The sequence below is a fragment of the Gobius niger genome, assembly GCF_951799975.1.
Source record: "Gobius niger genome assembly, chromosome: 1".
Taxonomy (NCBI): Eukaryota; Metazoa; Chordata; class Actinopteri; order Gobiiformes; family Gobiidae; genus Gobius; species Gobius niger.
Window position 1 is genome coordinate 58,628,044 of NC_136852.1, and position 26,723 is coordinate 58,654,766.

The 26,723-nt window shown below is 38.9% G+C and overlaps 4 protein-coding genes across 4 annotated transcripts; 1 reads left to right on the forward strand and 3 right to left on the reverse strand.

Moving 5' to 3' along the window:
• Positions 1 to 2,857: 2,857 nt before the first annotated feature.
• LOC306970059 (aquaporin-3-like) lies at positions 2,858 to 6,664 on the forward strand. The gene is made up of 6 exons (XM_079565885.1): positions 2,858 to 3,027; positions 5,035 to 5,161; positions 5,235 to 5,372; positions 5,460 to 5,575; positions 5,672 to 5,889; positions 5,980 to 6,664. The coding sequence occupies exons 1-6, from the start codon at positions 2,920 to 2,922 to the stop codon at positions 6,188 to 6,190; spliced, it is 918 nt and encodes a 305-aa protein (XP_079422011.1). The 5' UTR covers positions 2,858 to 2,919; the 3' UTR covers positions 6,191 to 6,664.
• Positions 6,665 to 12,758: 6,094 nt separating this feature from the next.
• Positions 12,759 to 16,888, reverse strand: LOC306968091 (uncharacterized protein). The gene is made up of 6 exons (XM_079563378.1): positions 16,781 to 16,888; positions 16,105 to 16,478; positions 15,469 to 15,595; positions 13,990 to 14,109; positions 13,543 to 13,633; positions 12,759 to 13,457 (listed from the first exon to the last, which is right to left on the reverse strand). Exons 1-6 carry the CDS (start codon positions 16,830 to 16,832, stop codon positions 13,259 to 13,261), a joined length of 963 nt encoding a protein of 320 aa, XP_079419504.1. The 5' UTR covers positions 16,833 to 16,888; the 3' UTR covers positions 12,759 to 13,258.
• A 6,366-nt stretch (positions 16,889 to 23,254) lies between these two features.
• Positions 23,255 to 23,948, reverse strand: LOC306974349 (uncharacterized protein; the record flags this gene model as incomplete). Its single annotated transcript, XM_079571540.1, has 2 exons — positions 23,255 to 23,716; positions 23,886 to 23,948. Coding segments are annotated over 2 exons (525 nt in total), but the record flags the coding sequence as incomplete, so codon positions are not given.
• A 444-nt stretch (positions 23,949 to 24,392) lies between these two features.
• Positions 24,393 to 25,257, reverse strand: LOC306974428 (arrestin domain-containing protein 3-like; the record flags this gene model as incomplete). The annotated part of the gene is made up of 4 exons (XM_079571668.1): positions 24,393 to 24,422; positions 24,616 to 24,757; positions 24,823 to 24,880; positions 24,990 to 25,257. The coding sequence occupies 4 exons, from the start codon at positions 25,255 to 25,257 to the stop codon at positions 24,393 to 24,395; spliced, it is 498 nt and encodes a 165-aa protein (XP_079427794.1).
• Positions 25,258 to 26,723: the final 1,466 nt, after the last annotated feature.

A 26,723-nucleotide genomic window follows, 5' to 3' on the forward strand; every position in this document is an offset into this window, starting at 1 on the left:
TTAGGACAACTGTGACTCTAAAGTGCCCAGACTTAATGGAGTTGGAATAATGGTGGGAGTATAGTGTGCGTATGTCACCTCCGCAACACAATTCACTTCCCAGCTTAGTTCAAAACTTAATCCCAGACTAAAGGAAATTTTCCATTCTTCTAAGGCTTTCAACTCAGGTGAAAACAAGTATAGCCGGCACACAGCTGCAGACACACATCTGCTACACATCTGGACATTCAGCCATCATTCACAACATTATAACAGAAAAGAATAGCTTTTATTTTACTACTACTGTATTTCAGATCCCTTTGATGCTTGGCTACTCCTCTTCAAGGAATCAAGCAAATTATGTAGCCGGGTGCCCAAAGTGTGCCCCTCAGACCAGGTTTTGCTGAATTGACACGGATGGCCACAGATGGTACTCTTTACTGTCAGTTTAATTATTCTCTACAATAGTAACATCCGATTTGCATGTGAGATAGAGGTGCACCAAGGTTCTAAATCTAAATAAAGGCGCAGTTACATGGTTAAAATAGTTGATGAATACACCCAGTTGAATGTTTCACCTCATTGTGTCTGTGGCCCTATACTGTGTGCACTTCAATACGCGGCCCATGATGAAAAATGTTATGATGAGGCCCATGAGGGAACCTGCATGAAGCGGTCTTGAGAAATGCTTACCAGCAATTATACAGTAGCAACCCTTAAACATATGATCAACACATTTCTGAGAATGTTTTGATACTATACATATATATGCAGGTTATAAATAAAGTGGCTCTGATGCAGAGGTTATAGCACGTGGCACAGACGTGATTGCACATGAGTTACTATACAGGAGGGTTGTACAGTCTGACAGCAGTGACAATGAAGGACCTGTGATTGCGCTCCTTCTTGCACTGAGGGTGTGCATCACAGCCACTGAATGAGCTGCAGTCCCATGCAGTCGGTGGGAGGTGTTGTCTGTGATGGATGAGAGCTTGGCGTCCTGTCCCTCACCTCTTCCACAGAATCCATTCGGCAGCCCAGGACAGCTCTTGACTAGCTTGTTCAGTCTGTTCTTGTCCTGCTCTGTGGTGCCCCTGCGTCATAAAAAGGCAAGGCAAGGCAAGTTTATTTATTGGTTGTTTTCAGGTTCTAGAATGTGATGATATCACAGGTCCCAGTTGGGGACAGGAGCCAGTTTTTTCCCATTATCTGCACTACACTTTCACAAGTCATCTTTGATGAATGATCATCAATGAATTATAAAAATGATTAGTCACTGGGTCCATGATCTCTCTGTACAAGACAAAAATGTTCTCAAAAACAAAATACTTTTACCTCTACTCTAATCTCTAATCTTATAGGCCTTTAGAACATTGTGATGTCACCTGAAACCCAGCACGCAGTTCACACACAATGCACCTGAGCAGAGGCCTGCTCACTCCGAAGGACCTCGGTCTCTTCAATATGTGGAGGCGACTTTGGCCCTTCTAGTACATTGCATCAAAAAGACTCAATAAAAGTTTTATTTATCCATTTTTCAAACTCTTTCTTAAGTTTAAAGTGAGGCCAAGGCTTACTCAGTTGCTACGCATTACGCAAGAGCCAGATTTATACACTGCCAATAACATAAGCACCCCTTGTGATCTCACAAATTCAGCTTGCAGGCGATGTTAGCTATACACACTTAACTAGTGTGAGAAAAAATATACATTTTTATTTGTTGTTATTTATTCTTTTGTGTGTTGTTGCATTGAAAACACCTATAGCCAGTGGTACTAAATAAACAAATTAACAGTTTCCCGTTTACATGTTGCACAATAACAGTTACGTCTGACTGTGGCGCTGTGAACACCATGACTCAGATTGCCTCGGGCACAATAGCTGGTCCTGTCAAGTGTCAATTCACAGCACCATTCTTTTCCCATGTGCATCCTGCAATATAATTATTAACAGGGAAAGCAGAACATTTTTCATTTCTCATCAAAAGTGTTTTTACTGTCTGAAACTGAAACAACATGCAGCTGATTTACCTTCTGATTTACCTTCTTCTTTTTTTCTTTTTTTTCTTGACTAGACTTGCAAAGGGAAGCAGGGCACAGCTAAAGTGAACAAAAGCAATAAAAGGGTTCACAGATTCTTACAGATATTGCCGGCTGTGGGAATTGAATGGCGCAAAATGTTCTCACATCTCTATTGAAACCAGACCAAAAGAGCACAATACACGCAGTGATGAAATTTCAGGCAGTGGACAAAAAGAACAGGTCAGCAAAAATGAGACGGGCACAAGGAAGGAATTTGTACACATGATTGCCAGGTGTAACTAGAGTCCTCTACCCAAGTTATATATTTTGCAGAGTGTTCCAAAACTTTGTTGTAGTACAGAAGGATTGTTATTACACTGGTAATGACAGCAGAAGCACTTGTAAGATGATCTTAGATGTTGTGAGAGTAGTTTTAGTGTACTGCAACTTCTATGTAATACACTTCTAGGAGTATTGTTCAAAACATGAATGATACTCATTATAGTAATAATTGTAAATAAACCTAAATAAAAGAACCTACACATTTTTCCTTCCACATTCTAACTGTTCTAAAAGGTTTTTTTTGTCATCATCTCATTCTGCACGGGAAATGGCACTTCTGTAGAAATTGATGAAACCAGCATATAGTCACATATTTCAATTTTGTATCACGTAGCAGTGAAACTTCGTGACAGCAATCCACGCACATGCATACATAATAAGTGTATGAATCATGACCTAGGCAGGGCAGTGTCGTGCAGTGAGGGTGTGGCTTAGCATTGGCCCAGCCCCAAGCCCATCAACCTCCACGTATAAAGGACAGCTCTGCTCCTCCTTGTTTCACAGCCTCACAGGAAAAATCCATCCATCCACTATAACCGACCTCGCGGCTCTGCTGCAGCTCTCCACATCAGAAAACATGGGCGTACACAAGGTGTACTTGGAGAAACTATCACACTTCTTCCAGATTCGTAACCTGTTGCTGCGGCAAGCTCTGGCAGAATGTCTGGGCACCCTCATCCTTGTGGTAAGTGCCATAATGCTTCTTATAAAGTAAGGGCTTGGGTATAGGTTCAAGTTCATTCTTTGTAGTGGAAGTGGTTTGACCTATGGCCCCCCCACATCTTTTCAAAACCGTTCTATTCATTGCTTATCTTAGTTTTGTTAAGATCATTCACTTTCTGACACATTCGTGTGATATACGTATGATTGATTGCATAACTTGTATGTCCACTCAGACTTCAAAGCAAGTTAACCATTGAACACAGAACATTTTGATTTGATATTTCAGTGCACATACACCTAAGTGCATTTCATTTACAATAACAAGACCATAATTACCTGGAGTTAAGACCTTTTTGCTGTCATCACATCCTTGAAACACCCCTTGTCAAGCTTCTAGCTGCAAACAAGAACACAGCCACACTGTTTATTCAGCAAAAGACTTAAAGTAACAGGGTGAATATTTACACAGCTCTACTCAGTGTCTTAAACAGACTAGATAAGTTGTTACAATGAATTTAACACTTAATACAACTTTAGCGGGTAACCACAAAACTATAATGTTGTGTAATGTTTTTGTCATGTATGCACTGCACAAGTATCGATGTGAGGTGTAATTGAACAGCTAAAAGGTAAGGTGTGGTGGTATGCAGTGACACATGCAGATGGCACAAAAGAGCTCCACCATAGAACTAAGACATGACGTACAATACATGCTATACATAACTCACATGTATCTGGTTATCTCTATGTTCCCTCTTTTTCACGCTGAAAAAAAAAACCCTTGTCAATTCTGTATCCAAGTGTTTTTAAGAGTAGTGTGAGTGTTTGCTCTGTACATGCTTTGGCACACGCCTATATTGTCCTCAATTCTTAAGTAGTTTGAAGGACCTCATATTGAATTTAGATCAAACACATTCATAGAGGCCCATCCTAGTGGAGACAATATTAGCTGTCATATATATTTTGTTTCGTCCTCAGGCGGTGATGTAAATCAGAAGGAAATGACAGAGCATATACACACACAGTATGGGAGCCTCAAAATCTCACCATTCCTCTAGTGATTTTTAAAGCTGGTTCTTGGCCAGAAAGTATCTTGCCTTTAGCCCTTCCACAACAGGAAAAGCAGTTTTAGTGTGCCAACTTGGGTGACTTAAGGACAATCTTTTGACTGTGCTGTGTTGAGAAATAACGTTGGTTCTAGGAAATATCTAATAAATAGCAATGTAACCCTAGTTATACAGATCATTATAAAAACCACGCTGTACTAAATAATCCGCAGGTTTCGGAAATGGAATTATACTATAGCTAATTGTATAGTGGATTTAAATGAGACCTTTGCGGTGGAATGTGATCACTTTAAGCCACTCAGCACTGGTAAGATGATATCTCTGACATTTAGAGAAATAGCATTTTAACATAAATCGGGCCCAATCTGTTGGAATCCGTATGAGAAGAACATTAGAGGACATTATTGTTTAATACGAAGAGCAGATCTAGTATGTCATGTTTTCTTTAATAGACTCTGGATAGTTTAGACTGGACCCAATGATTATGAACTTCCCGGAGGCGCCAGGCCCACAGTATGTGGTTCTCCTGGGCTAACCTCAACATCACAGTCCTGTGGGGAGATGGAAAAGTATCCTCATCAGACGCTTCACGAGCTGCAGCCTAAGCCCTAAGCGCAGACCACACATAATTTCTCTCACCAGACAGTTTAACACAGGAAAACAGACTTTACACTCACCAGACACATATAACATAATGCGCTGTACCCATATGCAAACACAGTTCAATCATACTTCCTGACAGAGGGGATTCTGACCTTTAGCGCATACAGCATAGGGTTATAGCTACAATAGTTCTCATTTTGTTCCATGAAGAGCTGATTAATGAGTTTTTGTTGTGCTGGTTGAATTGATATGGATCACAACATCTCACCTTACGTTTTCCCTTGACGAAAACGAACCAACAAAGAAGTGTATTGTATGGGTTCATAAAGACATATTTTGCAATCATTTTTTGTCCTCAGATGTTTGGCACGGGTGCAGTGGCCCAGCTGGTGTTGAGTGGCGGTACTCATGGAATGTTTCTCACAGTCAACTTTGCCTTTGGCTTTGCTGCTACCTTGGGCATCCTGGTCTGTGGACAGATATCAGGTAAGCCATGCTCTATATTTGACACAATCATCAAAAAAAAGGGTAAAATCTCATGAATCTGTATGATTTTTAGGTGGACATCTTAATCCTGCTGTGACCTTTGCCCTTTGCCTTCTTGGAAGAGAGCGCTGGAGAAAGTTTCCTATGTTCTTTCTATTCCAGACGATTGGGTCATTTTTTGGTGCTGCCATCATTTTTGGCATGTACTATGGTAAGTGATTGGACAAATGCATTTTCCAACTCGATGTTTCAGTTTTTGTATTCCACAGGTAATAATGTTTTGGTCTCTTCATATTAGATGCCCTGTGGGACTTCCCTGGATGTTTCAATATGACTGGAACCTCTGCTACTGCTGGTATCTTTGCTACTTATCCTGGAAGACACTTGACCATTGTGAACGGCTTCTTTGACCAGGTAACAGTGGCGTAACAATAAAGCAATCAATACTGTCAATCAATAGATCAACATTTGTACGTGTGTAACTTTATTCTCATGTATTAATTATGGCAGGTTATTGGAACAGCCGCTCTGATCGTCTGTATCTTGGCTATTGTGGATCCACACAACCACGCCATCCCCCCGGGGCTGGAGGCTTTCACCGTGGGATTTGTGGTTCTGGTTATCGGACTCTCTATGGGCTTTAACTCTGGTTATGCCGTCAACCCCGCCAGAGACCTTGGACCTCGTATCTTTTCTTCAATGGCTGGTTGGGGCGCTAAGGTCTTCTCGTAAGTAGAACCACTTCATGTTAATTCAGATAAATCTCAAAATGTGTCCCTGATGCTCACCTCTGAACAACCTCATTTCTCTGTGTCCAGTTATCGGAATGGGTGGTTCCTGGTGCCCACGTTTGCTCCATTCATTGGCACGTTCATCGGTGTAGTGGTGTATCAGATTATGGTGGGCTTCCATGTGGAGGGTGAAGTGCGTGATCGTAAAGCTGCCGAGCACGAAAACGAGAGAGTCAGGCTAACAAATGTAACCACCAACAACGACAACTGCAAAGAGGGAACCAATGAAGTGCACTGAATGTGTTGATTTGTGCATAATACGATCAAATAGTTTAAGTGTGTGAGCTGCGAGAAAAAGAAAAAACAAGAATTACATTAATTCTTATAAAATATGTTCTTTATCATTTGTTACAGTATTGTACTCTTTGTACTAAGGTAGTATGCACATAGCTTTGTATAGTTTTTTTCTTTTTTTAAGATGTAATGACAAATATTTAACTAATGCTTGAATCCCAGTCCAAAATCTTTCAACACTAATTTTGTAGTCCAGATTAAAATGGTAACAATGTTTAACGCAATTGGCGTAGAACATTTGACATCTGTAAAAAAGCCAGAAGGGATTTATTTATTTCATTGATTTTCCAGTGTAAATGTTGCCCAGTCTTTGTATACCAAGCTTGCGTTTAGGGAAAATATGTATGAACTGTAGGTTAAGGGGAAATGCTTTTGTATGAACACAATAAAGTTTTGTTTTGTATGACATCAAGGCGGATCATGTGTTGCTCTTGTATCTAGTTCATCACAAATGTCTTCCCATTTTTGCGTCTGACGGTGTACAAGTTACAACAGGTAGTGTCTGCTTGTTTAGTGAACTGTTTTTGAGCACAGGTTAGTGGCTACATGACCAACTAAATAATCCAAATGATTCTATATACCGTAACGCTTTTCACGTAACCCATTCACACACATACAGAGTGCTTTAACCTTTTTCATTCTAAACAGTGTGTCAAAACAAATAAATAATAATAACTCATTTTACATCTCAAAGTTGACATTCTGATTCTGTTGCAATGGAGTGACATCACCTAGTACAGGGTTACCCCCGGGGGTACGCAGGACGCCTGGGGGGTACGCAAAGAAATTTTGGAGAAAAAAATGTTTATCACAATCTCATCGATATTATAATTATAATAAACTTTTTTTATAAAGCACATTTAAAAACAACCAAAGCTTACCAAAGTGCTGTACAGTAAAGAGCAAATAACAACCAGTGAGAAAACAAAAGTTTACACTTGACACAGCAGTCACAACAATGCCAAGACACATCATTCAAAACCAGTGAGAAGAGGTTTGTCTTTAGTAAAGATTAAAAGTGCTCGAGTGTTTGTGCAATTCTAATGTGCAAAGGTATGCCATTCCACAACTTAGGCCCAATCACAGAGAGGGCTCTATCTCCTCTAGTTTTATGCCAGGTCCTGGGAACAACCAGGAGTAGCTGGTCAGCAGACCGTAGGGCTGTGGTCGGGACATGATGCTGAAAAAGTTCAACTAAATAAGAGGGGGCCAAGCCATTCAAGCATTTAAAAACAATCAGTAGTACTTTAAAATTAATTCTAAAATACACAGGGAGCCAGTGCAAAGATTTTAGAATTGGTGTGATATGGTCCCTGCTTGTCTTCCCTGTTAAAAGGTGGGCTGCCGCGTTTTGAATTCTCTGTAGTCGGCTGATTTGAACCAGCCAGGGCATTACCATAATCGAGCCGTGAAGTTACAAAGGCATGAATGGCCTTTTCAAAGAGCACTCGTGGAATGTAGGGTTTCGCTTTGCTTAAAACCTTCAAATGATAACACTAGATTTAGGAACAGCATTTATTTGTTTGTTGAGTTTAAAAAAAGTCATTCCTACAGAATGACTTTTGAAACGAAATCAAGGGTCCAATTGCGCTATCACACGTCGGCAGGAGGTCTGACTGTCCAAAGACAATCATTTCAGTTTTAGCTTTGTTTAAGCTCTGAAACTTATTTTGCGTTGACTGCTGTATTTCCTTTAGGCAGTCCAATAAAGTTTGCACAGAGCTCTCGGATTTTAGTGGCAGGTAGATTTGAACATCATCTGCATAGCAATGTTAGGCAACGTTATGCCTCTTCATAATAGTTCCTAGTGGAAGCATATAAAGGTCGAAAAGGATAGGACCGAGAATGCTTCCCTGGGGAACACCACATTTTACCTCTGACATCACAAACGTAAATTCTCCATGCTGACAAAGCCACTTTATCCAATGGGCTAGCAGCCCAGGGGCCTACCAGTCAAGGGCCTATCAGAATTAAGGGAAGAAAAAAAAGAAAATAGTTGATTCGTTGATTTTCACGTCAATCACTTCTATTTGCGGCATTACTAACCATATGCGATGATTGCGCTGCGCTCCTATGTGTGTACCTGGAGTAGGCCCGCCCTACCTGGCTCAGAGGGATACATACATTAATGTGGGCCTGTGAACAGAAAAACCAACATGTTGCTCCAGCAGAGCTAACAAAATTGCATGGTCCACAGTATCAAACGCTGATGATATTGACCGGCTAAAACTGCCACACGGGAAACACGAAATAGAACCTAACCTTAAGAGCCGAGCTTTGGACCCGAATGCGTAAAACTCAGCATTAACATTGAACCGCGCCAAAGTTTGATCGTGTTACAATATCTTTGATCTGTCAAAAAGGGAGAGAGGAGCCTGTGTGCGCCATCAGACTGATCGGGGACTTCGATTAGCAACGCGAGTTTCCGCTCATACGGATAAGGAGCGAAAGGAAGGAAAAGCGTCTGTGGTCGTGTCGTCCCTCTGTCGCTTTCTATCTGTCACATACAGTAGCTTAATTTCATTTACGAGTCGATGCTCGGCGGCACGTGCAAAGATTGTAATGTCCGTATAAATTGTCTTTGCATCAACGGGAGCTTAAACCGGATCAGATCTGTACCAGCGGTTTAGGAGACGCAGCCAGAGCGCAGAGTCCAAACCAATGTCTGATGTTTCAGAATGAGCTGGTCACTAGGACACAGCAAAACTATCAGCTTTACCCATTCACACTAACAGACTCGTTTTAAAATAATTCAATTAATATTTTGTGCTTATATTCTTAATAGTCACCCAAGCGAGCAAAAATTGTTTAAATGTGGACAACCTCCTTGAGTTCAGTGTTAATTTTGACAACATATTTTATTTTAGTTTTAGTCTTAGTCTTTTGACTAAAATGTAATTTAATTTTAGTCGAGATTTAGTCAAAAAAAGCTTTTCAATTTTAGTCTAGTGTTAGTCGACTAAAATTGCATGTCAATTTAGTCGACTAAATTTAAGACTAATTTAGTCGACTTTGCATTTATAATATTCATTATAATCATATTTAATCATGGTCCTCGACTTCATGGAGCTGCTTCCACATGAAATAAGCACACACCTGTTCATTTGGCAGTGAATTTAAAAGATATGAGGCTTTTTTAGACGGTCAATAGAAGTTTGGATGATTTTAGTCTCTCCTTTTTTCATTTTTATTTAGTCTTATTTTAGTCGACTAAAATAAATGGACATTTTAGTCATAGTTTTAGTCTCATGTAAAACTTTTAATTTAGCTTTAGTCCAATTTTAGTCGTCAAAAATATAACTTTGACTAAAATTAAGACTAAATATTTTAGTTGACGAAATTAACACTGCTTGAGTTCACTGTAAAAATGGATGGAAATAGTAATTTTATTATATTTAACATTCACAGTGTTTTTAATCGCGTCAAAATAGGGGGTGCGCGACTCGTTGCGCAAAACTTCAGGGGGTACACGGCTCCAAAAATACACAAATACATACCCTCCATTCTATCACCAGTGTACGCAGACATTGGCCATTGATCTATATACTGACAGAACAGCACCTGTGTCAGCATTAAATTACTAATACATAAAATATCAGTTGGAGTATTAAAGAACTTAAACTGTATTACTTGTATAAAAACCTCAGTGAAAACAAAAGGCTAATATATTTGTCACTGTAGGGCGGAGTTCAATGTCATCGATGACTAGAGTTTATGAAGTGAAAGGAGGGAGGCCAGGGAAGGGAGAGAGTTCAGCTTCATAGCTTCCTCACAAAATTTAATTCAGTAAAATATTTTAAAAACTAACAAATCACAGAGAAATAGCCTGTAGTCTTTTGGTGAAAAGAGCTTGTTAAATGTGCTTACCAAAATATTGAAAATGCACATTGACTCCAACGTGTCAGGCATGAGTTGACATTTCAAGGAGTTTAAGGCAGAAAAACAATACAATTTAAATTATTTTGGGCTTTGTACATGGGGAAGGCAAAATAGAACTTTACTAACCTAACACAAACAAAGCAGCCAACATGTACCCACAGAGCCAATATAAAAAGCACCAACCAGACTCAAAATATGGACATGTGGTTTCTATCATGAGCAGCAGCTTTCACTAAAACCTCCACTGGAATTTAATGACTAGATTAGACATGATTTTCCATCTCTGTAATAAATCTTTTACCACTAAAATATAATGAAGATTCTCTTGTGAGATATAATGGGTGTTGAAGTGGCTTTTTGTTCATCAGATTTGTACAAACAGGCTCAAACACTATTTGTATAAACACAAAGCCAAAAAGAGTCAATCTACAATCCAGAACCGCTGGTGGCGACACAACTTGTTTTAACTAGCCCTGTGTTTTACATAAAGCTGTATTAATTACATCAGTTGCACATATCAAGCATGGACAACCGTCTGTATGAGAACAGCTGTTTCCTTATAGACATACGTATAGAAATTGCACACGCCAACTCTAATAGCTGATAGTGAGCTTACTCATAAAATCTCTGTGACACCAGTGATGCCTGGTGACTCTTGCCCAACTTTTAGCTAAGCATCTGCCCTGGGCATATTTCAATGTTGTGTAACACACATGCATAAGAACACTGAATAGGTGTACATAAGGTCTAAATTGTTCAGTCGTATTGTATTGCGTCTGGTTGAAAGACACATCATCTGGGCAGTAATATTTATGAAGTTATATTGGTATGTTGATTCCAAACGATGCACTTTTATGGTGTAGTTCACTCCAACCTGAGGGAAATGCTGGTGCCATGTGCTGGCCATGTGTGATAGGTGCCATGTTTACGCAGACTCTAGATTCATAGGGAATACAAATACAGCTATCCAGGCTAAACCAATAACTTTAAATTCAAAAGCTCCAGGAAAAATGCATGCAAGTCTTGTTCAACTCAAATATGACTAAGGATTCTTCAAATGCCTGGGCAACAGACACACGGTCCGAGCACACACACAAACGTATACAGTCATGCTTTCATCACATGCGACACTGCATTGACATATATTCATTTCCTGAGGCCTTACAAAAACAAAGCAGCAATGTCCAAAACAATATCCTTAAATGAGAAGACAAAAACTGAAAATGCTTAAATCTTGGCAGTTCGGATCACATCTGTTTGTTGTTTTTGCAGCTATCGTTTCCTGCCTTGATCCATTTTTCTGTCCAAGTTGCCTAAAAATCAAAACTTGCTTCATTCAAGGTAGTGAAACTAGTTGTTCCCAATGAAAAAAAAATGAAATGCAAAGTTTAGGCTACTATTTTTTTTGTTTTTTGTTCTAGTCATAACATTTTGGAGGTGTAGAGACAGTACAATCTAGATTCAGTCATTTTGTGATAAGAGCATAATAAAAGATTTAAAGAGAAATCAGGGACATGGCTTTTAATGAACTATTCAATTTTGGTTCAGGTTCCGGACCATTGGCCAACTTGTTTAAACTCCTTGACTAAAATGGGGAGTTTGTTAAACCAGAATTCTGATCTGCGTAAGACTGCTGACTCAGAGCATGCATTACACACCCTTTTTATTCAAAGAGACATAAACCCTCCCAAGTTACGAGTAAAAACCTGACCAAAATATTATGCAAGTACGTGCAAAATGCTGTGATAGGAACCGTGAAAGGGCTGAAACACCGTCCTATCTCTTTAAAAAGTTTGTGGGATGCTCAATCTAAACACTAGAAATGATGATGTATGTGTGTTGTATGAATTTTAAAACAATGTTTAAAGCTACAAAATGATTAGGTATGTAAGCACATGTAGTAAAATAAGGCAGCAGATTATATATGTTTGTGGCTAAAGAATGTGTCTGTGGTTAGACAGGGTGCGTGTAGCACACAGCTTTCACATCGCAGTGTGCTGTTCATTAAAGTCTGTGCCCTCTCATTAGGATAAGAGCTACCAGGAGCAGAGAGGAATCCATCCATCCAAATAGCACAAAAAGTGTACAATTCATATAACTTAATTTTAGGGAGGTTTATGTGTTTATGTTTACGTAGAAAATGTTTTCGTTGATGCATATTGTTCTTATTCATAATTGCTACAAAGAAAGGAAAGATCAAATGAAATGCCTGGCAACGCCAGCCACACCCTAAAACAGTTAAACACCTTCTGGTTTGCTGCTGTAAACAGCCTCCTGCAGGGAAGTTTCCGTGCAATGGGCCAAAACCCCCATCAGCACCACATTAACATTGCCTATATGTGATTATTACATTCCTGCTCCCTGCGACTTCTATTTGTCAACAATCGTACTGCTCTGTTATGGCTAAAGATGATAATGATGATGAAAAAGGCTGGGGTGACATGTTGAATGCAGAGATAGTTGAATAGCAACACAACCTTTATTATCATATTTTGGAAGAAAAAAAAAATCAATTGTACATGTATAGCAAGAATGGTATCATAACAGAAGATACATTTAGCTAGTACTTACACTGGAGTTAAAACTAAATATTACATAATAATATATTACTACTATAACAAGTAATATCTGTCAAGTCACGTGAGATAAGAAATACAACAAATTCCTCAAGTTCCAGAACAAAAATTTGCTTTCAAGACAACATAAAAAGTATCCTTACAGTGTTGATAATTAAACCTTCAATGTTACTATCACATGTATCTACCATTTTAGTGTCTAATGTTAACACAACTATAAACTATCTTTCAGTTGTTTAGCACAGTGGTCTCCATCCTTTTTCCTTGAAGCTCCCCTTGTGCATGTTGGAGTCAGGCTAAGCCCTCAGTGCTCAATAACACAGCTCCCCAAATGCATTAAAACATAAAAAAATAATGGCTCATAAGTAGTTAAATACAACAATGATGAGAAGTTGTAATGTATTTTGCATCTGTAACACCTTCACAGTCAATAATTATTATATATATAATTATTTGTTACCAGTTAACTGGCAAAAATAATATCTCTTCTGACCTGACTTTCGGTTGGAGCTTATCCCAAGATGGGAACCACTTGTTTAGCACATACGCACACACCTTCATGCCTCATACAGGGGAGTAACTGTGCCGTCCTTCCATTCGATCAGGATCTCTCCTCTCTGCAGAGTTGGGGTGGACTGTGGAAGGCGCATGGCGTGTTCAGTCAATGGTGCTCTCTCACTGGGCACAGGGGAGCCGGGAACTCTCATCTCCTGCCTCGGAGAATAGGACTTCAAAACGCACACCACTTTCTTCCGTCTGAAATATAACATCAAAAACAGTTGTTGGTGTTGATACTATAGATATAGATTTTATTTCCTGTATTTTCCTTATAAGCGTTTACCTGTTGGAGTACACGTTAAGGATTAGGATAATCGTTCCCAACACCAAAGCCAAAGAGCTTAGAACAAGCATGGTTATTTTCCAGCCCATACCTGAACAACATAAAAACAAACAAAACAATAACATTAACAGTTGTTATGGCACCAACTACAGTGCATCTGTTGCACTAAGAGTCACGTGTAATTTAAACAAGAAACTTAATAAAACAGCTACATCTAGTGGTAAACTAATGCTACTACAAGACCAACTGTGCCATTACAGCTAGGCATCTGTTAATAAGTGAGATCAACAAATAAATGTAAAGTCTTAAGTAATAATGTATTTGTATTATGTTCGGAATCAGTACTTATAATCATGTGATATCAGTTAAAGTGAATCGGTATTTTAACATTAACCTTTTTTTTTTCTTTTTTTTTCAATTAGTAACTAATTTTGTTTCGCAACTTACCATAGTCCATATTAAAGAATATCATGGTGGGGTCGACAGCAGATTTAGTGTTTACAGATGGAAGAGACACATTGTTAAGTGGATAGGTCTCAGTGGCTTCAGAATCTTTCAAACCTTCATCTAAAAAAAAAGACAATTTACGGTTTAGCCTAGGCTTGTCCATTATGGCACTGTGGCTGTATAAATAATAACAGAATGGACTGGGCTTTGTTTTCAAGAAACAGGAAACATAAATGCATGTTAGATTCAATTAAACCAAGCCACAGGCTTGAGTGGATCTGACCACATACTTCTGAAAATGTTGTTTGTGACACAGTAAGTAGAGGAGACTGTGTATGGTTGTAACATGGGGAGAGTTGTAACACCACCAATTCCACCATTCAGGGATAAGATAGGAGTCAAATGGACATATCAGTGTTTGCCCACTTCCTCTCTGATCCCACAAAAAAACATTTTTTGACCAAGACTATAGTTTGTTTAGTGCTCATACTATTGCACATAAAACCATATGACTTAGATTAGATTAAATTGTAGTTTCTCAGACAAAATGTGATGCACATTTCCCCAGCTAATTTCAAACCATTATACAGATGCAGCTAGCTAAACAATGGCTGACAGGGGTGGGGATGGTTGTAACACAATCATCCCCTATACAGTAAATAACACTTACTTGATTTTGATACTTTTACAAAATGCCTAGACAGTGAACAAGAAAGACTGACAGAGGTGTGCCTTCAAATGTTTTTAAAAAATGAGAAAGAAGGGAAAGAAGGGAAAGTCAGATCAGTGACAAAGGCACATGACATCTGTCATGTAAAACTGAATAGATACACTCTGAGATTTGCACTCTGAGATTCTCTGAATGAAAAGTTCAATCAAGCGTTACAAATAAAATGTATTATTATTATTATTATTATTATACTGCAAAACACTGCAGAAGCTGAGAGACCGGGGTCAAGTGATCATCCCAGTGTAGGTTACTGAAGCATCAACAGTTTTCTCTGAGGTGCAGGAGGAAGTGTTGGCCGACTGACTCAGGCAGCAGACCTGTACTATGTATTATGGACTGTCTCCACCTGAGGTAAGCATATGAAAGGCTAGAGAGAAAGAGACATTGTTCTGGATTGTTCTTTTATTTAACAAACCTCTTTTTGAAAAGTATCACATGACGTGGCCTCTGTTTTTGCTTCTTTTGTCTAACTGTTGCAACTTACCCCAGAATGTGTTACAACCTACCCTGGTAGTGGGTCATTGTATAAAAGTTTGAGAACTTTAGCTCAAGAATTCTGTGAGTTACAGGTGCTGAAGCAAAAAGTGTTACAACCATACCCGGTTTCCCCTTCTGGGGTTTTCAATAAGAAAGGTCACAACAAAACCAGTACCAGACAGTAAAGTTACTGTATAATAGTACAGACAGTTCTGTCTGTACTATTAACTACAACAGCAAAAAAAAAAGGAAATACAGTGATATTGCCTTACATGGTTGACTTTGCTCATCCACAGCTTCCACAGGTTTTCCAGGATACTGACTGTGCTGCTCCTCGTGATGTTTGCTCTGCCTCTCCTCACACAATGTCTGGTTATCAAGAGCCCTCCATCGGCTGCCCTGTATGTAGCAGAATAATTTCATGTTGGTGGTAAACAAACACACGAGAATCCATCTTGAATTATTGGAACTGTAATATCAGTCTGGCTCTTGCCAGGTTAGTAGATGCCTACATGTATACCTACTTTGCCCGATCTGTCAGATCTCTGAAGTTAAGCAGGGAAGGGCCTGGTTAGTAGTTGGATCGGAGACCGTTTGGGAACATGAAGAAGCCTGAGGTGAATGGAGTGAGTGAGTGAGTGAGTGAGTGAGTGAGTGAGTGAGTGAGTGAGTGAGTGAGTGAGTGAGTGAGTGAGTGAGTGAGTGAGTGAGTGAGTGAGTGAGAGTGAGTGGTCAGAGAGGCCGATGGCACAGATTGACAGCTTTGCAGCTGTGGCTACAACAGTAGCTTACCACCACTAAGTATGAAGGGAATGAATAATGCAATGTAAAACGTCTTTGAGTGTCCAGAAAAGCCCTATATAAAAATCGATGCATTATTATGATTTATTTTTACACTTTGAGTCTACCTGCTTGTGTTCTCTAGAAACAAAAACCAAAGAAGATTCCTGAATGGCACTGAGATGGAGCCCTTTCTCCCTCAAAGTGAGATGACCCTTTTTAGAGCAGGACCACGCTTGTCTGATCATCACGTCATCTCCTTCCTCTCTTGCTTGTTCAGTGAGTACGCAGGGCAGCAGCTGGACTCCTTCATACTGCTCTGTGGGGGCGGTCAGGCACTCTGCCGTGTACTGGCTCTGCAGAGCATGATTCTCTCGGAGCCATCGCCACTCCAGAGAGGACTCAGACATGCTGCAGTCCCCCAAAGACACTCTTCCATCAGACAGGCTCTGTAGACATTTTCCCAGCAGCTTGTTCTTGATCTTTATGCTTCCGCAGATGCCTAAGGAAAGGACAGATACTTTTTTATTACGATTGCTTAAAAATATACAGAAAGAAAGCTTCCTTTGTAGGGTTAGGGTCCACTACTAATCACACTGCGTTACTTCAAATGCAGGCTGGCAGTTCTTACTTTAGTTAACAGTATTGATGGATAGACTTAACACTTTTGAGCGTGCGCGCAGCATCCATTTTCAGATAAACCGCGGAGACCAAAGTTTAGCCTATTAATCCCTTCTGCTTTTGGCGACTGAACAGATCTCTTCCAGGGGATCTTCTTTAGGAAACGTTGGTCTCTGAACTTACCGATAAAAACGACCAGAACAGCGAAACGCAGGTGAAGCTGCCTCCTCGCCATCGCGGGTACAGTCGAAAGTTTGGAAAGTTCTTGTTCCCTTGGGCGACAGTGACAAGTGTAAGTGGGCGTGGCTACACTTTCCCTTATTCCCCCTTCGCATATATCACCAGCAGAAAGCATGGGATAGAGCTGATGTTTGTCGCTAATCCCGAGGAATCTTCTATTTAGCGGCTTCCACATTGTTGTTAGTATTGCACAGAATAGTCAGACCTTTCAACCAAAATAACTTTTGTTTACACATCGGCCTATATGACCTGAATCAATCCAAACCACCGCATGTAGGCAAGCTTGGCTGAAATGCAACCACTGTGCAGTATCAAAATATAAATATAATATATCAAAATATCAAAATTAGGTCTGTGTAAACAATACCAAATATATTCTAGGAATGCAATGAAGGCTGTTTACAGTCACTGGGCAGCGACTGCATGGACTGCTAATTAGATGTGAAGATCATAAATCTGTCAAAAGACCTGTTCACTCTGCAGGGTTGAATGGTATGCCTGCCCAGTACTGTGAGATATGGGGCCGCTTTTACAGCCCAACTGGTCACATGATGTTTTTCTTTTAATGATGCACAACCAAGAATGTGGCTTGGGTTGGTCAAAATGTTTTTAACCAGAATTTATTCTACAATGATTATTTAAAGTACATTTTCAGAAGCTGGTAGCGGCAATAAGGTTTGCCACTCAAAGTCTGTACTGCAGCTTGATAATAAAACACATTTTTGAGTCACTTTATTTGATTATTTGAAAATTCACACTAGGATATAATGCAGGCGGATCTGGAGTCAAGGAGTGCTTCACAGAATAGATACGCCTTTGTTGTCTCCAGACAGGATACATTATTTTTGGACATCATTAAACAAGCCAAGAGCTGCACATCGCAGGGAATTATTAAGGGAGGAAGATTGCATTATCCCCAAAAGGCCTTAAAATGCCGTACCTTTCCCTCGGCCCTCTAAGTTTCTGTTGCACATTTCCAATTTGGCCTGAATAAACTGCAGTTAATATTGCATTTTTCCTACCTCGTATTTAAGTGTAAATTTGGCCTGAATAAACTGCAGTTAGTATTGCACTCTCTCGATTGACCTTAAAGTGTGATTACATAACCTTCCTTTGGTTTTGTTCATCATTAAAGGAATAGGCCACCGTTTTTACACACTGATAAATGTTCTTACCTTAGCTTAGACGAGTTCATTTGTACCTGTTTGGTCTTCACGTGTGCCCTCAGTAACGTAATCAAAGCACAGACGGTGTTAGCATTTAGCTTCTCCTCCTCTCCACTATAGCTCCAAAACGAGGTGAAGATAGAAGCTACCAAGCTCTTCCTTATTTAAATATGGCTGTGTTTCCGTGACTAAGGGCACCCGTGAAGACCAGACAGGTACAAATGAACTCGTCTAAGCTAAGGTAAGAACATATATCAGTATGTAAAAACGGTGGCCTAGTCCTTTAAGATTGACAGAGAAATAAAAGAGTTCTTGTATCTGTTCCTTTTACACGGTGGCACCTTGTACCTCTTGCCTGAAGGCATTAACTCACATTGAAAAGGTAGTAGATGACCTGGTTGAGAGTGAAATGAAGATACGCCTATACTGGAGGTGATGACTGGAGGTGAAGTGTGGCTGCTACGTTCAGGTAATGGTGATTGAACCCTGCTCCAAACAAACACAATCGGACAAGAGCGTGGGGCAATAGAAGAAGTGAGGCTCTAGACTTATAACAAATCAAACGTAACTGTCTTTTTCAAAAATAAGTGTGAGCAAACACTTTGTTCACACACTTGACCTTTGGAGAATTTCCACACCTGTTTATCTTTAGAGCCAACCTCAGAAGGCTGGTAAAAGACAAGTTTATTTTTGCAAGAAAGAGATGCACAACATACCATAAAGCCTAAAGTCACTTGTTATGGTTATTTAAACGATTTTAGATTTGGCTATTTAGAGGAATACAAACACATACAAGTTACATGTGGATGGACACAAGAAACCTGTTTTGCCTGTTTTATGTGTATTTAGTGTTGTAGAAAGTTTCACAGTAAAATGATGTTTGAATGAATCAGTGTTTGCTTTAGAATTAATATGGGTTTAGTCAGTTTAGCGTACCTATTGGACAAGTAAGTGCCTGCATGTGAGTCACTGTACTTCCCACAGCCAATTTATTGAATTTACTGTGAACTCTTCTGAACCAAGTTCAATTTAAGGCAACGACATGTCCTTGGTACGGTGCACATACAATCTTGTATTACACAAAACACACATTCCTCTGATACTGTATATCCTATGAAAGTCATAATGTGTCCAGGAAAGACCAGAATATTGGCAAATATCATGTGGAAAGAGAAAAAAATATAGTAGTATTAAATAGAGTTTGGATAATTATTGCATGTAAAAAGCCTTGTTAAACCTGTTAAAATCCTTTATGGGAGACATCTGACAGCACTTGTGACTGCTACTTAACTGGACGAGGAAGAACCAACAACGTAGATCAGCTTAGTCCGGGATACGCCCTGTCAGACAGGTTTACATAATCTGTAGACCGTGACAACTTTGCATCTTGTACAATGCAACATCTGACTTTTACTATTGCACTTAACCCATTTAAGCACATTTTTTCTAGACATGAAAATATCCTAATCAAGTGTTATTGGGAACACTTTGAAATGATCAATACATTTTATCTTTTTTTACGTGGGGAAATTGATGAAAAGGTGTGTTTTATGACCGGTTTTATGACCGGTTTGACAATGTGTTAATAATGTGCAAAAGTGTATTTTTATTTAAAATAAGGATAATGTGAAAAAATAAACATCAAAATATATTTACATTGTTTCTTTATTCAAATGTAATGGTAAGTAAGTACTAAGTAAGTAATACATTTTATGTCAAGCTAGATTAGAGGCAGGTATAGGCTTCAGATCTAAGTTCTTGATTTATTAACTATTTTTGCATTACTATTTTTTAGTATAATCGATCAGACTGTTATTACAGCAACAGAAAATAAAAGTAACATTCTGTATGTGGATGACAAAAATGATCTGAAATTTGATGTGTTTTAAAACATTTAAAACAGCTCTGCTTGTTACATGTCTTTTCATGGTTTAGCACCAAAGTACATCTCTGACATATTACAGCTGTATGAACCATCTCGGGCCCTGAGGGCCCTGGTTCTCAGAGTAAACACGGTGAGGCTGCGTTTCAGTTTCATGCAGCTAAAATCTGGAACAGTCTTCATGAGGATGTGAGACAGGCCTCACCTCTGACAATATTCAAATCCAGGCTGAAAACAGTTCTTTTTACCCGTGCCTATGACAACTGAAAGTATTTTATCTGCACTCTTGCCTTTTGATTAACTTTTATGTTGATGTTTTATTGTTTTTTTTCTGCTTTCTTGTAATTTTATGCAACTGTGAAGCACTTTTGCCTTGTGAATTGTGCTCTTCAAATAAACTTGCCTTGCCATATGCATTCAACATCGTGTTTGACAAATAGCCCATCTCGCTCTCATAGACCATATCTGACCCATCACTACCACAATCACTGAGGATACCATCTTTCTTGCTTTCTTGCTCAGTCATGAGAGCTATTCCTATTGGTATACTATAAAAGAACTAATGAAAGCACATCAAAGGCAAGAAACCGCTATAATTACAGAACCCATTTTAATCAACGGTGTCAACTTTACAAGTAACAAATGCTCCAATAAGTTCATCCGCCACCACATTCAAAACCAAAACAAGATCTCACCAGCTTGCAAAGCTCATTGGAGCTCCACTTTTAGTGAAGTGAACTGGAACAAAATGTGGCTAGTGGCCTTTAAGTACTGTATCAGTAACAAAATCAAAGAAATTCACTGGAAGATTATTCACAACATTTACCCTACTAATTCTTATATATCGAAATTTAGAGATATTGACAACAAATGCTCATTTTGCAATCTGGAAACAGAAACTCTAAAACATTTATTTTACGACTGCGCATATACTCACGAAGTATGGTCCAAACTACAAATGTTTTTATCACAAAAAATCACTTGTCCTATTAAATTAGATTATCAACATATTGTCACGCACTTTAACCACAAAAATAGTCATATTGAATATATGGTTAACTTATTCATTCTCTATGGAAAATTTCATATACACAAAGCTAAATTCTTAACGTACAAGCCCTCGATCAAATTACTAAGTATGGAGATCAACAACTATCTGCAATCACTCAAAAATATTGCCAACAAAAAATCAGTCAAAACTTTAAACGTCGCGGAACAGTTTAACTTTACAACTTGACAAACAGCCGGCGTCATCCCGTAGCCTTGCCTTATGTCACCAGTAAAAAGTATTGAAATGTTATGTCTTTCTTGTTGTTGTTGTTGTTGTTGCTGTTGCTAGAATGTTTTCACTCTGGAAAATAGATGGGTGGGGCGAGCGCCGAGTCGTCAGCCCCTCTTGCTGTCGCTTCAGCGACCGCTACACCGGGACTTCACCCACCTAATACGGAAGCAACGGTGTGACAATGATATTCTTCTGAAATAGCCTCATACCATGGGGACATGAATACATATACAGTTAACAAGAAACATGGCAATGGAACCAAAGTCTGTACTCTTTACTTTCTGGTTTAATATATGTTTTAACTTTCTGTATACTGCTGCTCAAGATGTAATGCAAAAGAAGTTAATTAATAAAAAAAGATAAAAAATAAAAAAATCTTTCTTGCTTTGAGGGATACCTGCAATGTTCCATGAGTTGTCTGGGCCATCACCCAGATCCAACATATCCAGAACTTCACTTGAAGTGAATTTTAAAGAAAGAAAAAATAAAAAGTTAGGAACAAGAATTTTGTATATATAAGTAGGCTATGTGTGTCCATCGTTGTTTTGGTTGAGGAGCACATGTGACGTACCAAGGCAAAGCATGATGGGAGCTGTAGTATTTACCGCAACAGTTGCGACACTTCCGTGTATGGATTTGGATTTTGCGTTTGCATTCGGTTCTTTCTTGTAGCGAGAAGTAAAAAAACGTGTAACCCGTCAAAAAGTCATATTTGTGGTTCATGTATTTACGCAGTGATCTTCACTAGATTTAGAACATCATAGCTAGCATTGATTAGACCAAATTGTGTACAACAATCCCATTCCGAATGCTCGTCAGCGATATGCAACTGAAAAAAAATAACAATAAATAAATATATTGTTGTACGAAAATACAAATGAAAAGTTAACTTACCTTCGCCTTTACATAATTGCACATTGGAACAGCTCCTGCCCACTGCGCATGTGCCAATTGAATCTTGAGCTCTGATCTTTTTGGAGTAAATTTTACTCAGGTTTTCATATATGGTTACAATAATAAAAAATAAAAAAACTGATTAATACTAAAATTACAGTAATTGTTACAGTTCCTATGCAATTCATTATTTTATATAATTAAATCACATATTAGTACACAATTTTAAATGACAAAAGTTGCTAAACACTGAGACCTAATTTTACAAAGTAAGAATTATGCAGTTTTATACAATAAAATTTAGTACACCCAAAAGTCATTTCTTTCAGTGTGGGGGTAGAGGACCTGGGTCTATAGGTATCACTGTTGAGCCCTCTGGAGATGTTGTGGGGTCATTAACATAACATCAAGGAAGGATCACAATGTTATCGACCAAACTGTCTGCTTGCACTGCATATGACAGTTTTTAATCCTTCTGTAATTATGACAGATAACATTATTTCAGTGATGCAGGAATTTAATGAAGAAAAGTTGGGAAGTAAAGTTATTTTATCTACATTTTTAAGTTAATGACATAGATAGAGGGAAAGTTCCAAAGCATTCTGACTCAATCATTTCTCATTGATATAACGTGGTTGCACGTTTAAAAAATGTAACACTATGCATTGAAATCACTGAAAAGCCTTTAGCTATCTGTGTATGTTCCTATACAAATGCCCAGGGCACTCAAGTAAAAGAGATTTTTGATCTCAATGAGATTTTTCCTGGTTTAAAGGTTTCAATGAATGAACAAATGAACACATTTTGTGAGCCGTGGAATCCAGGACCTGATTTGAATTGAACGTTCCATTTTCATTCAAATTAATAGGGAATACAGGCGCAATACTAACGTATGGCACAGTATATTTTGTCCTTTTCAGGGCATTTAAATAATTTCAGTGTTCCAAAAAATGCCAAAAGGCGGGAAACTCTGCCCCGTGAGGGGGGCTGAGCAGCAACAAGCCTCCACAGTGCTCATGGCCTGTAAGTCTCGGGCATAATTGTATTAATTATACAGCACAAAAACAACATTCCCTGGTAGTTAAGTTGGGCACCGTTTTTATGATCTAATCAGACAACAAAAAATAAAATGCATGCACATAAAAGATATGTTAATTTACACTAAAAGTACAATCTGTACACTTGCAGTCAAACTAAAGCTGTGTTTTTGTGTCCATGTCTGTCCCACTTTGTGGAGATGGGTAGAGGGACATGTAAGTCGGTGGTGCCTGCTCCTGTGGAAACTGAGCGTTGATTGTATTGGCTTGAGGCTGCATTGGGTTTGGCATGAAAGGCATTGCTGGATACCCATATGGAACAGGCTGCGGTGGCATCTGATTGTTGTAGCCAGGAACAGGATTGTAGTAGCCCCCACCAGCCATATTTGGGTTTGGATATGGGCCTGGTGGAGGGTACGCATATGCATTTGGTGGGGCTGCAGGTGCAGGATAAAGACCAGAGAAAGGAGGAGGGAAGTCACTGGAGCTTGGACCACCTCCTGCCCCAGCAGTATTTGGAAAACCATGATGACCATGTTGAGCAAGGGCACCTGGGGCAGCAATGATCAGTGGAAGCGCCACCTCTGGGTCAGAAGCAAAACTGATGTCCAAATATGCCTAAAGGAAAATGTTCAAACAAAATAAAATAAAGCTTGATAAATCATGCCTGCACTGATGCAGAAAATAGATCAAGTCATCGATTTCCATTGTCGAACATTTTGAGGTGTAATCGTTGAGATTACACTTCAGATTTGAAAAAAATAAACCAGTAGCCTATATTTCCTACCTTTATGTAGGACTCCACGTTGATGATCTCACAGTTGAGGATGCTGAGTCTGGCGTCTGGAGGGACTGCGACTGCACATGAAACATCCCCCTCAAAGCCACGTTCAATAGTCTCTCCGACTATTTTGCACACCTCTACACGTTCCACCTTTGCGTGAGATCTTGCACGGTACACTATTTCTTGTTCTATTTTAAATTTGATCTTCATTTTCTTGGACGATTTGTTGGTGATTTTGGCAGTAACATGCAAGGTATCCCCTGTGATAAAAATATAACTGCATGAATTTAAAAGTGTAATCAACAAAGGGACATTCAGTGAATAGCACAAAAATATGACTGGGGGTGGGGCGTGACCATTGTGAAACCTAAGTTTGCCCTCAGGTATTACTGCAATGTACCTGGTGAGCAGATCCGTTTGTTCACAGTTGCACTCAAATGCACTCCACCTTTGGAGAACGTTCCCACAGACTTATCCACTGAGCCGGCCTGGGGAGACTAATGACAAAGTTTACAGTGTAAAACAGTGGTAGACGGCATACTGTATAATTCATGAATGTGTAAATATATATATAACAGGCATTGATCTTGGCCCACCAACATCCCTGTTATCTGAATCCCAAAAACCTGTTGGGCCGGTTTTCTGTGTTTACCTTGACTTAACTTTAGAATTTATGTGTTGACAGTGCAGCTTTGTATTGAGGACCAAAACAAAAGTCACAGCTTAGTCCTACCTGGTCAATAGGTAAAAAAGTCCTAGACACAAAATTTAAATCCTTTTTGTCAGAAGATGACGTGTGCCAGCTTCGACTCATCTTTGCCTGGAGCACATGGACAATTTTTCCATGAAACCCCTTGAAGGATGGTGGTATGTTTCTGCAGGATAAATTTATTGATAAGTCATTTAGATACACTTTGATCTAATTATCAGACATCCTCACCCCTCAGGTATTTTAAGCTTGAACTGATAGCGATGGTCTCCGCTGGATAGAACAGTTCCTGCAAATTAGTCCAGAGAAAATAAGTAGCTAAATATCTTATCTCTAATTCATTGTCGGTTGATGCAAAAGCAAGATGAGAGTACAATATTTGTGTAGCGTCTACTTACCATCTTCATTTTCAGCAACGAGAATCTCTTTGGCTTTGTAATACCGCTTGTGCGCAGTGTGCGATCTACGTCTCCGATTTTCACCATGTCCATACGATTCACTCCAATGTACGTTTGCATCTCCTTTCGCCTTTACATAAAGACATTTTATTTTTATTTCCTCAGTCAACGTGAAAGTGACGATGCCTTTGATAGTATCCCCAGCAGAGAATGTATTTTCCTTGTTGACGGCTTCATATTTCACTTTAAAGTCCTGTATGGGAGACATCTCACGCACTGACTGAGGCCAAAGTATATATGAAAGGAAGAACAAGAGCGTAGACCAGGGAAGTCCGGACACGCCCCAACCAGTCAGACAGGTATAGTCTTACATGAGTTTATCCAGCTTAGCAGAGGTGGTAAAGTAGCCTATTCACCTCATTCCGGATGTCCGCGTGGGCGCTGCCATGAATTGTGCCCGCCCCGTTTCTCCTATCAGTCAACATGGGACTGGAGAAGTCAAGATAAAATCAGTTACTAAACGAAAACAAAGCCGTTTTCAAGCCGCGCAGAGAAACATTGCAGTGCTGACATGTTGGTGCAAATGTACATTGGACATTTTACACAAATCAATTTACAAAACAACAGATTTTGGCGGCAAACATTCTCCCTCATTCTCTCTTCAATGAACGGTCTTCGCGCTCTACCGGAAATGTCAATACAAAAAAGTCAGGCAAAAGTGGGCGGGGCAAAATAAGGTAAATAGCCAGAAGATTCACTCAAGTAAGAGTAACGTTACTTTAAGATCATTTTACTCAAGTAGACGTAAAGATTTTTTTTTTTTTTTTAAAGGAAATCGACGTCTTTATTCCATCATCATCATTCCAACAGCTGTTCCAGGAAGATGAAACTATTGAACATTTGTTTTTCTCTTGTCCAGTAATGAAAATAGAGCTAATTCTTTTTGGTAATGACAACCTTCCGAAGGAACTTTTTAGAATTTACAAAATCATAACAATTATGGGCAAATACTAGAAGTAAATGACAAAACAAAAATCCATCCCTTATGTGACGTAAAGATTAGTGGCTCAAATATTGACTCAAGTAAAAGTAGGCTACTTGGAGAAAATTTTACTTGAGTACTGTGAGTACTACTGAGCAACTGTTTGAGCATAAACGTTTGATTCATGTTCAGTAGTGACATCAATTATGAGACCCAAAACAGGAAATAATAATAATAATAATATATATAATAAAAATAAATCTTTATGAACAATTAACAAAAAATACATATATTATATGCTTCAAAAACAGGCTACTTCACTTTAATATTACTCAAGTACAGAACAGAAGAACAGAATCAACTTATTGTCATTATGTAACTTACTAGTACACAACAACATTTTAGTTGAGACTCAAAGTTGATGCATTAAAAAGTACAGTCAGAAAAAATTACTTCAATAGTCTTTGTGCCAAATGACTATTTAATTCAAAGATGGCTGTCGGGAGGTAGTCTGAGACTAGTCGTGAGACTTGGCGGCCTGATAATTCCTGATATCTCTTTTCTGAAGGCAGAAGTTATAAGTACTGTATACCATACCAGCTTTATTTATAAAGCACTTTAAAAACCTACTGTGCAATACACAAAAAAACACATAGGCATAAATATTTATATACCTACTGTATATATACAAAAACAAAATTTTAAAAAATCCCCCTTTGTCAAAGGCAAGTGAATAAAGATGCGTTTTAAGA

What these genes read in the sequence shown, in the direction of transcription:
- LOC306970059 (XM_079565885.1), top strand. Translation starts at nt 2,920, where the DNA reads ATGGGCGTACACAAGGTGTACTTGGAGAAACTATCACACTTCTTCCAG. An exon ending in CATTTTTGGCATGTACTATG is followed by an intron (nt 5,373 to 5,459) that starts GTAAGTGATTGG and finishes TCTTCATATTAG; the next exon opens with ATGCCCTGTGGGACTTCCCT. An exon ending in TGGGGCGCTAAGGTCTTCTC is followed by an intron (nt 5,890 to 5,979) that starts GTAAGTAGAACC and finishes CTCTGTGTCCAG; the next exon opens with TTATCGGAATGGGTGGTTCC.
- LOC306968091 (XM_079563378.1), bottom strand. Translation starts at nt 16,832, where the DNA reads ATGGCGAGGAGGCAGCTTCACCTGCGTTTCGCTGTTCTGGTCGTTTTT. An exon ending in GGATGAGCAAAGTCAACCAT is followed by an intron (nt 14,110 to 15,468) that starts GTAAGGCAATAT and finishes CTTTTTTTTTAG; the next exon opens with ATGAAGGTTTGAAAGATTCT. An exon ending in CTTAACGTGTACTCCAACAG is followed by an intron (nt 13,458 to 13,542) that starts GTAAACGCTTAT and finishes GTTATATTTCAG; the next exon opens with ACGGAAGAAAGTGGTGTGCG.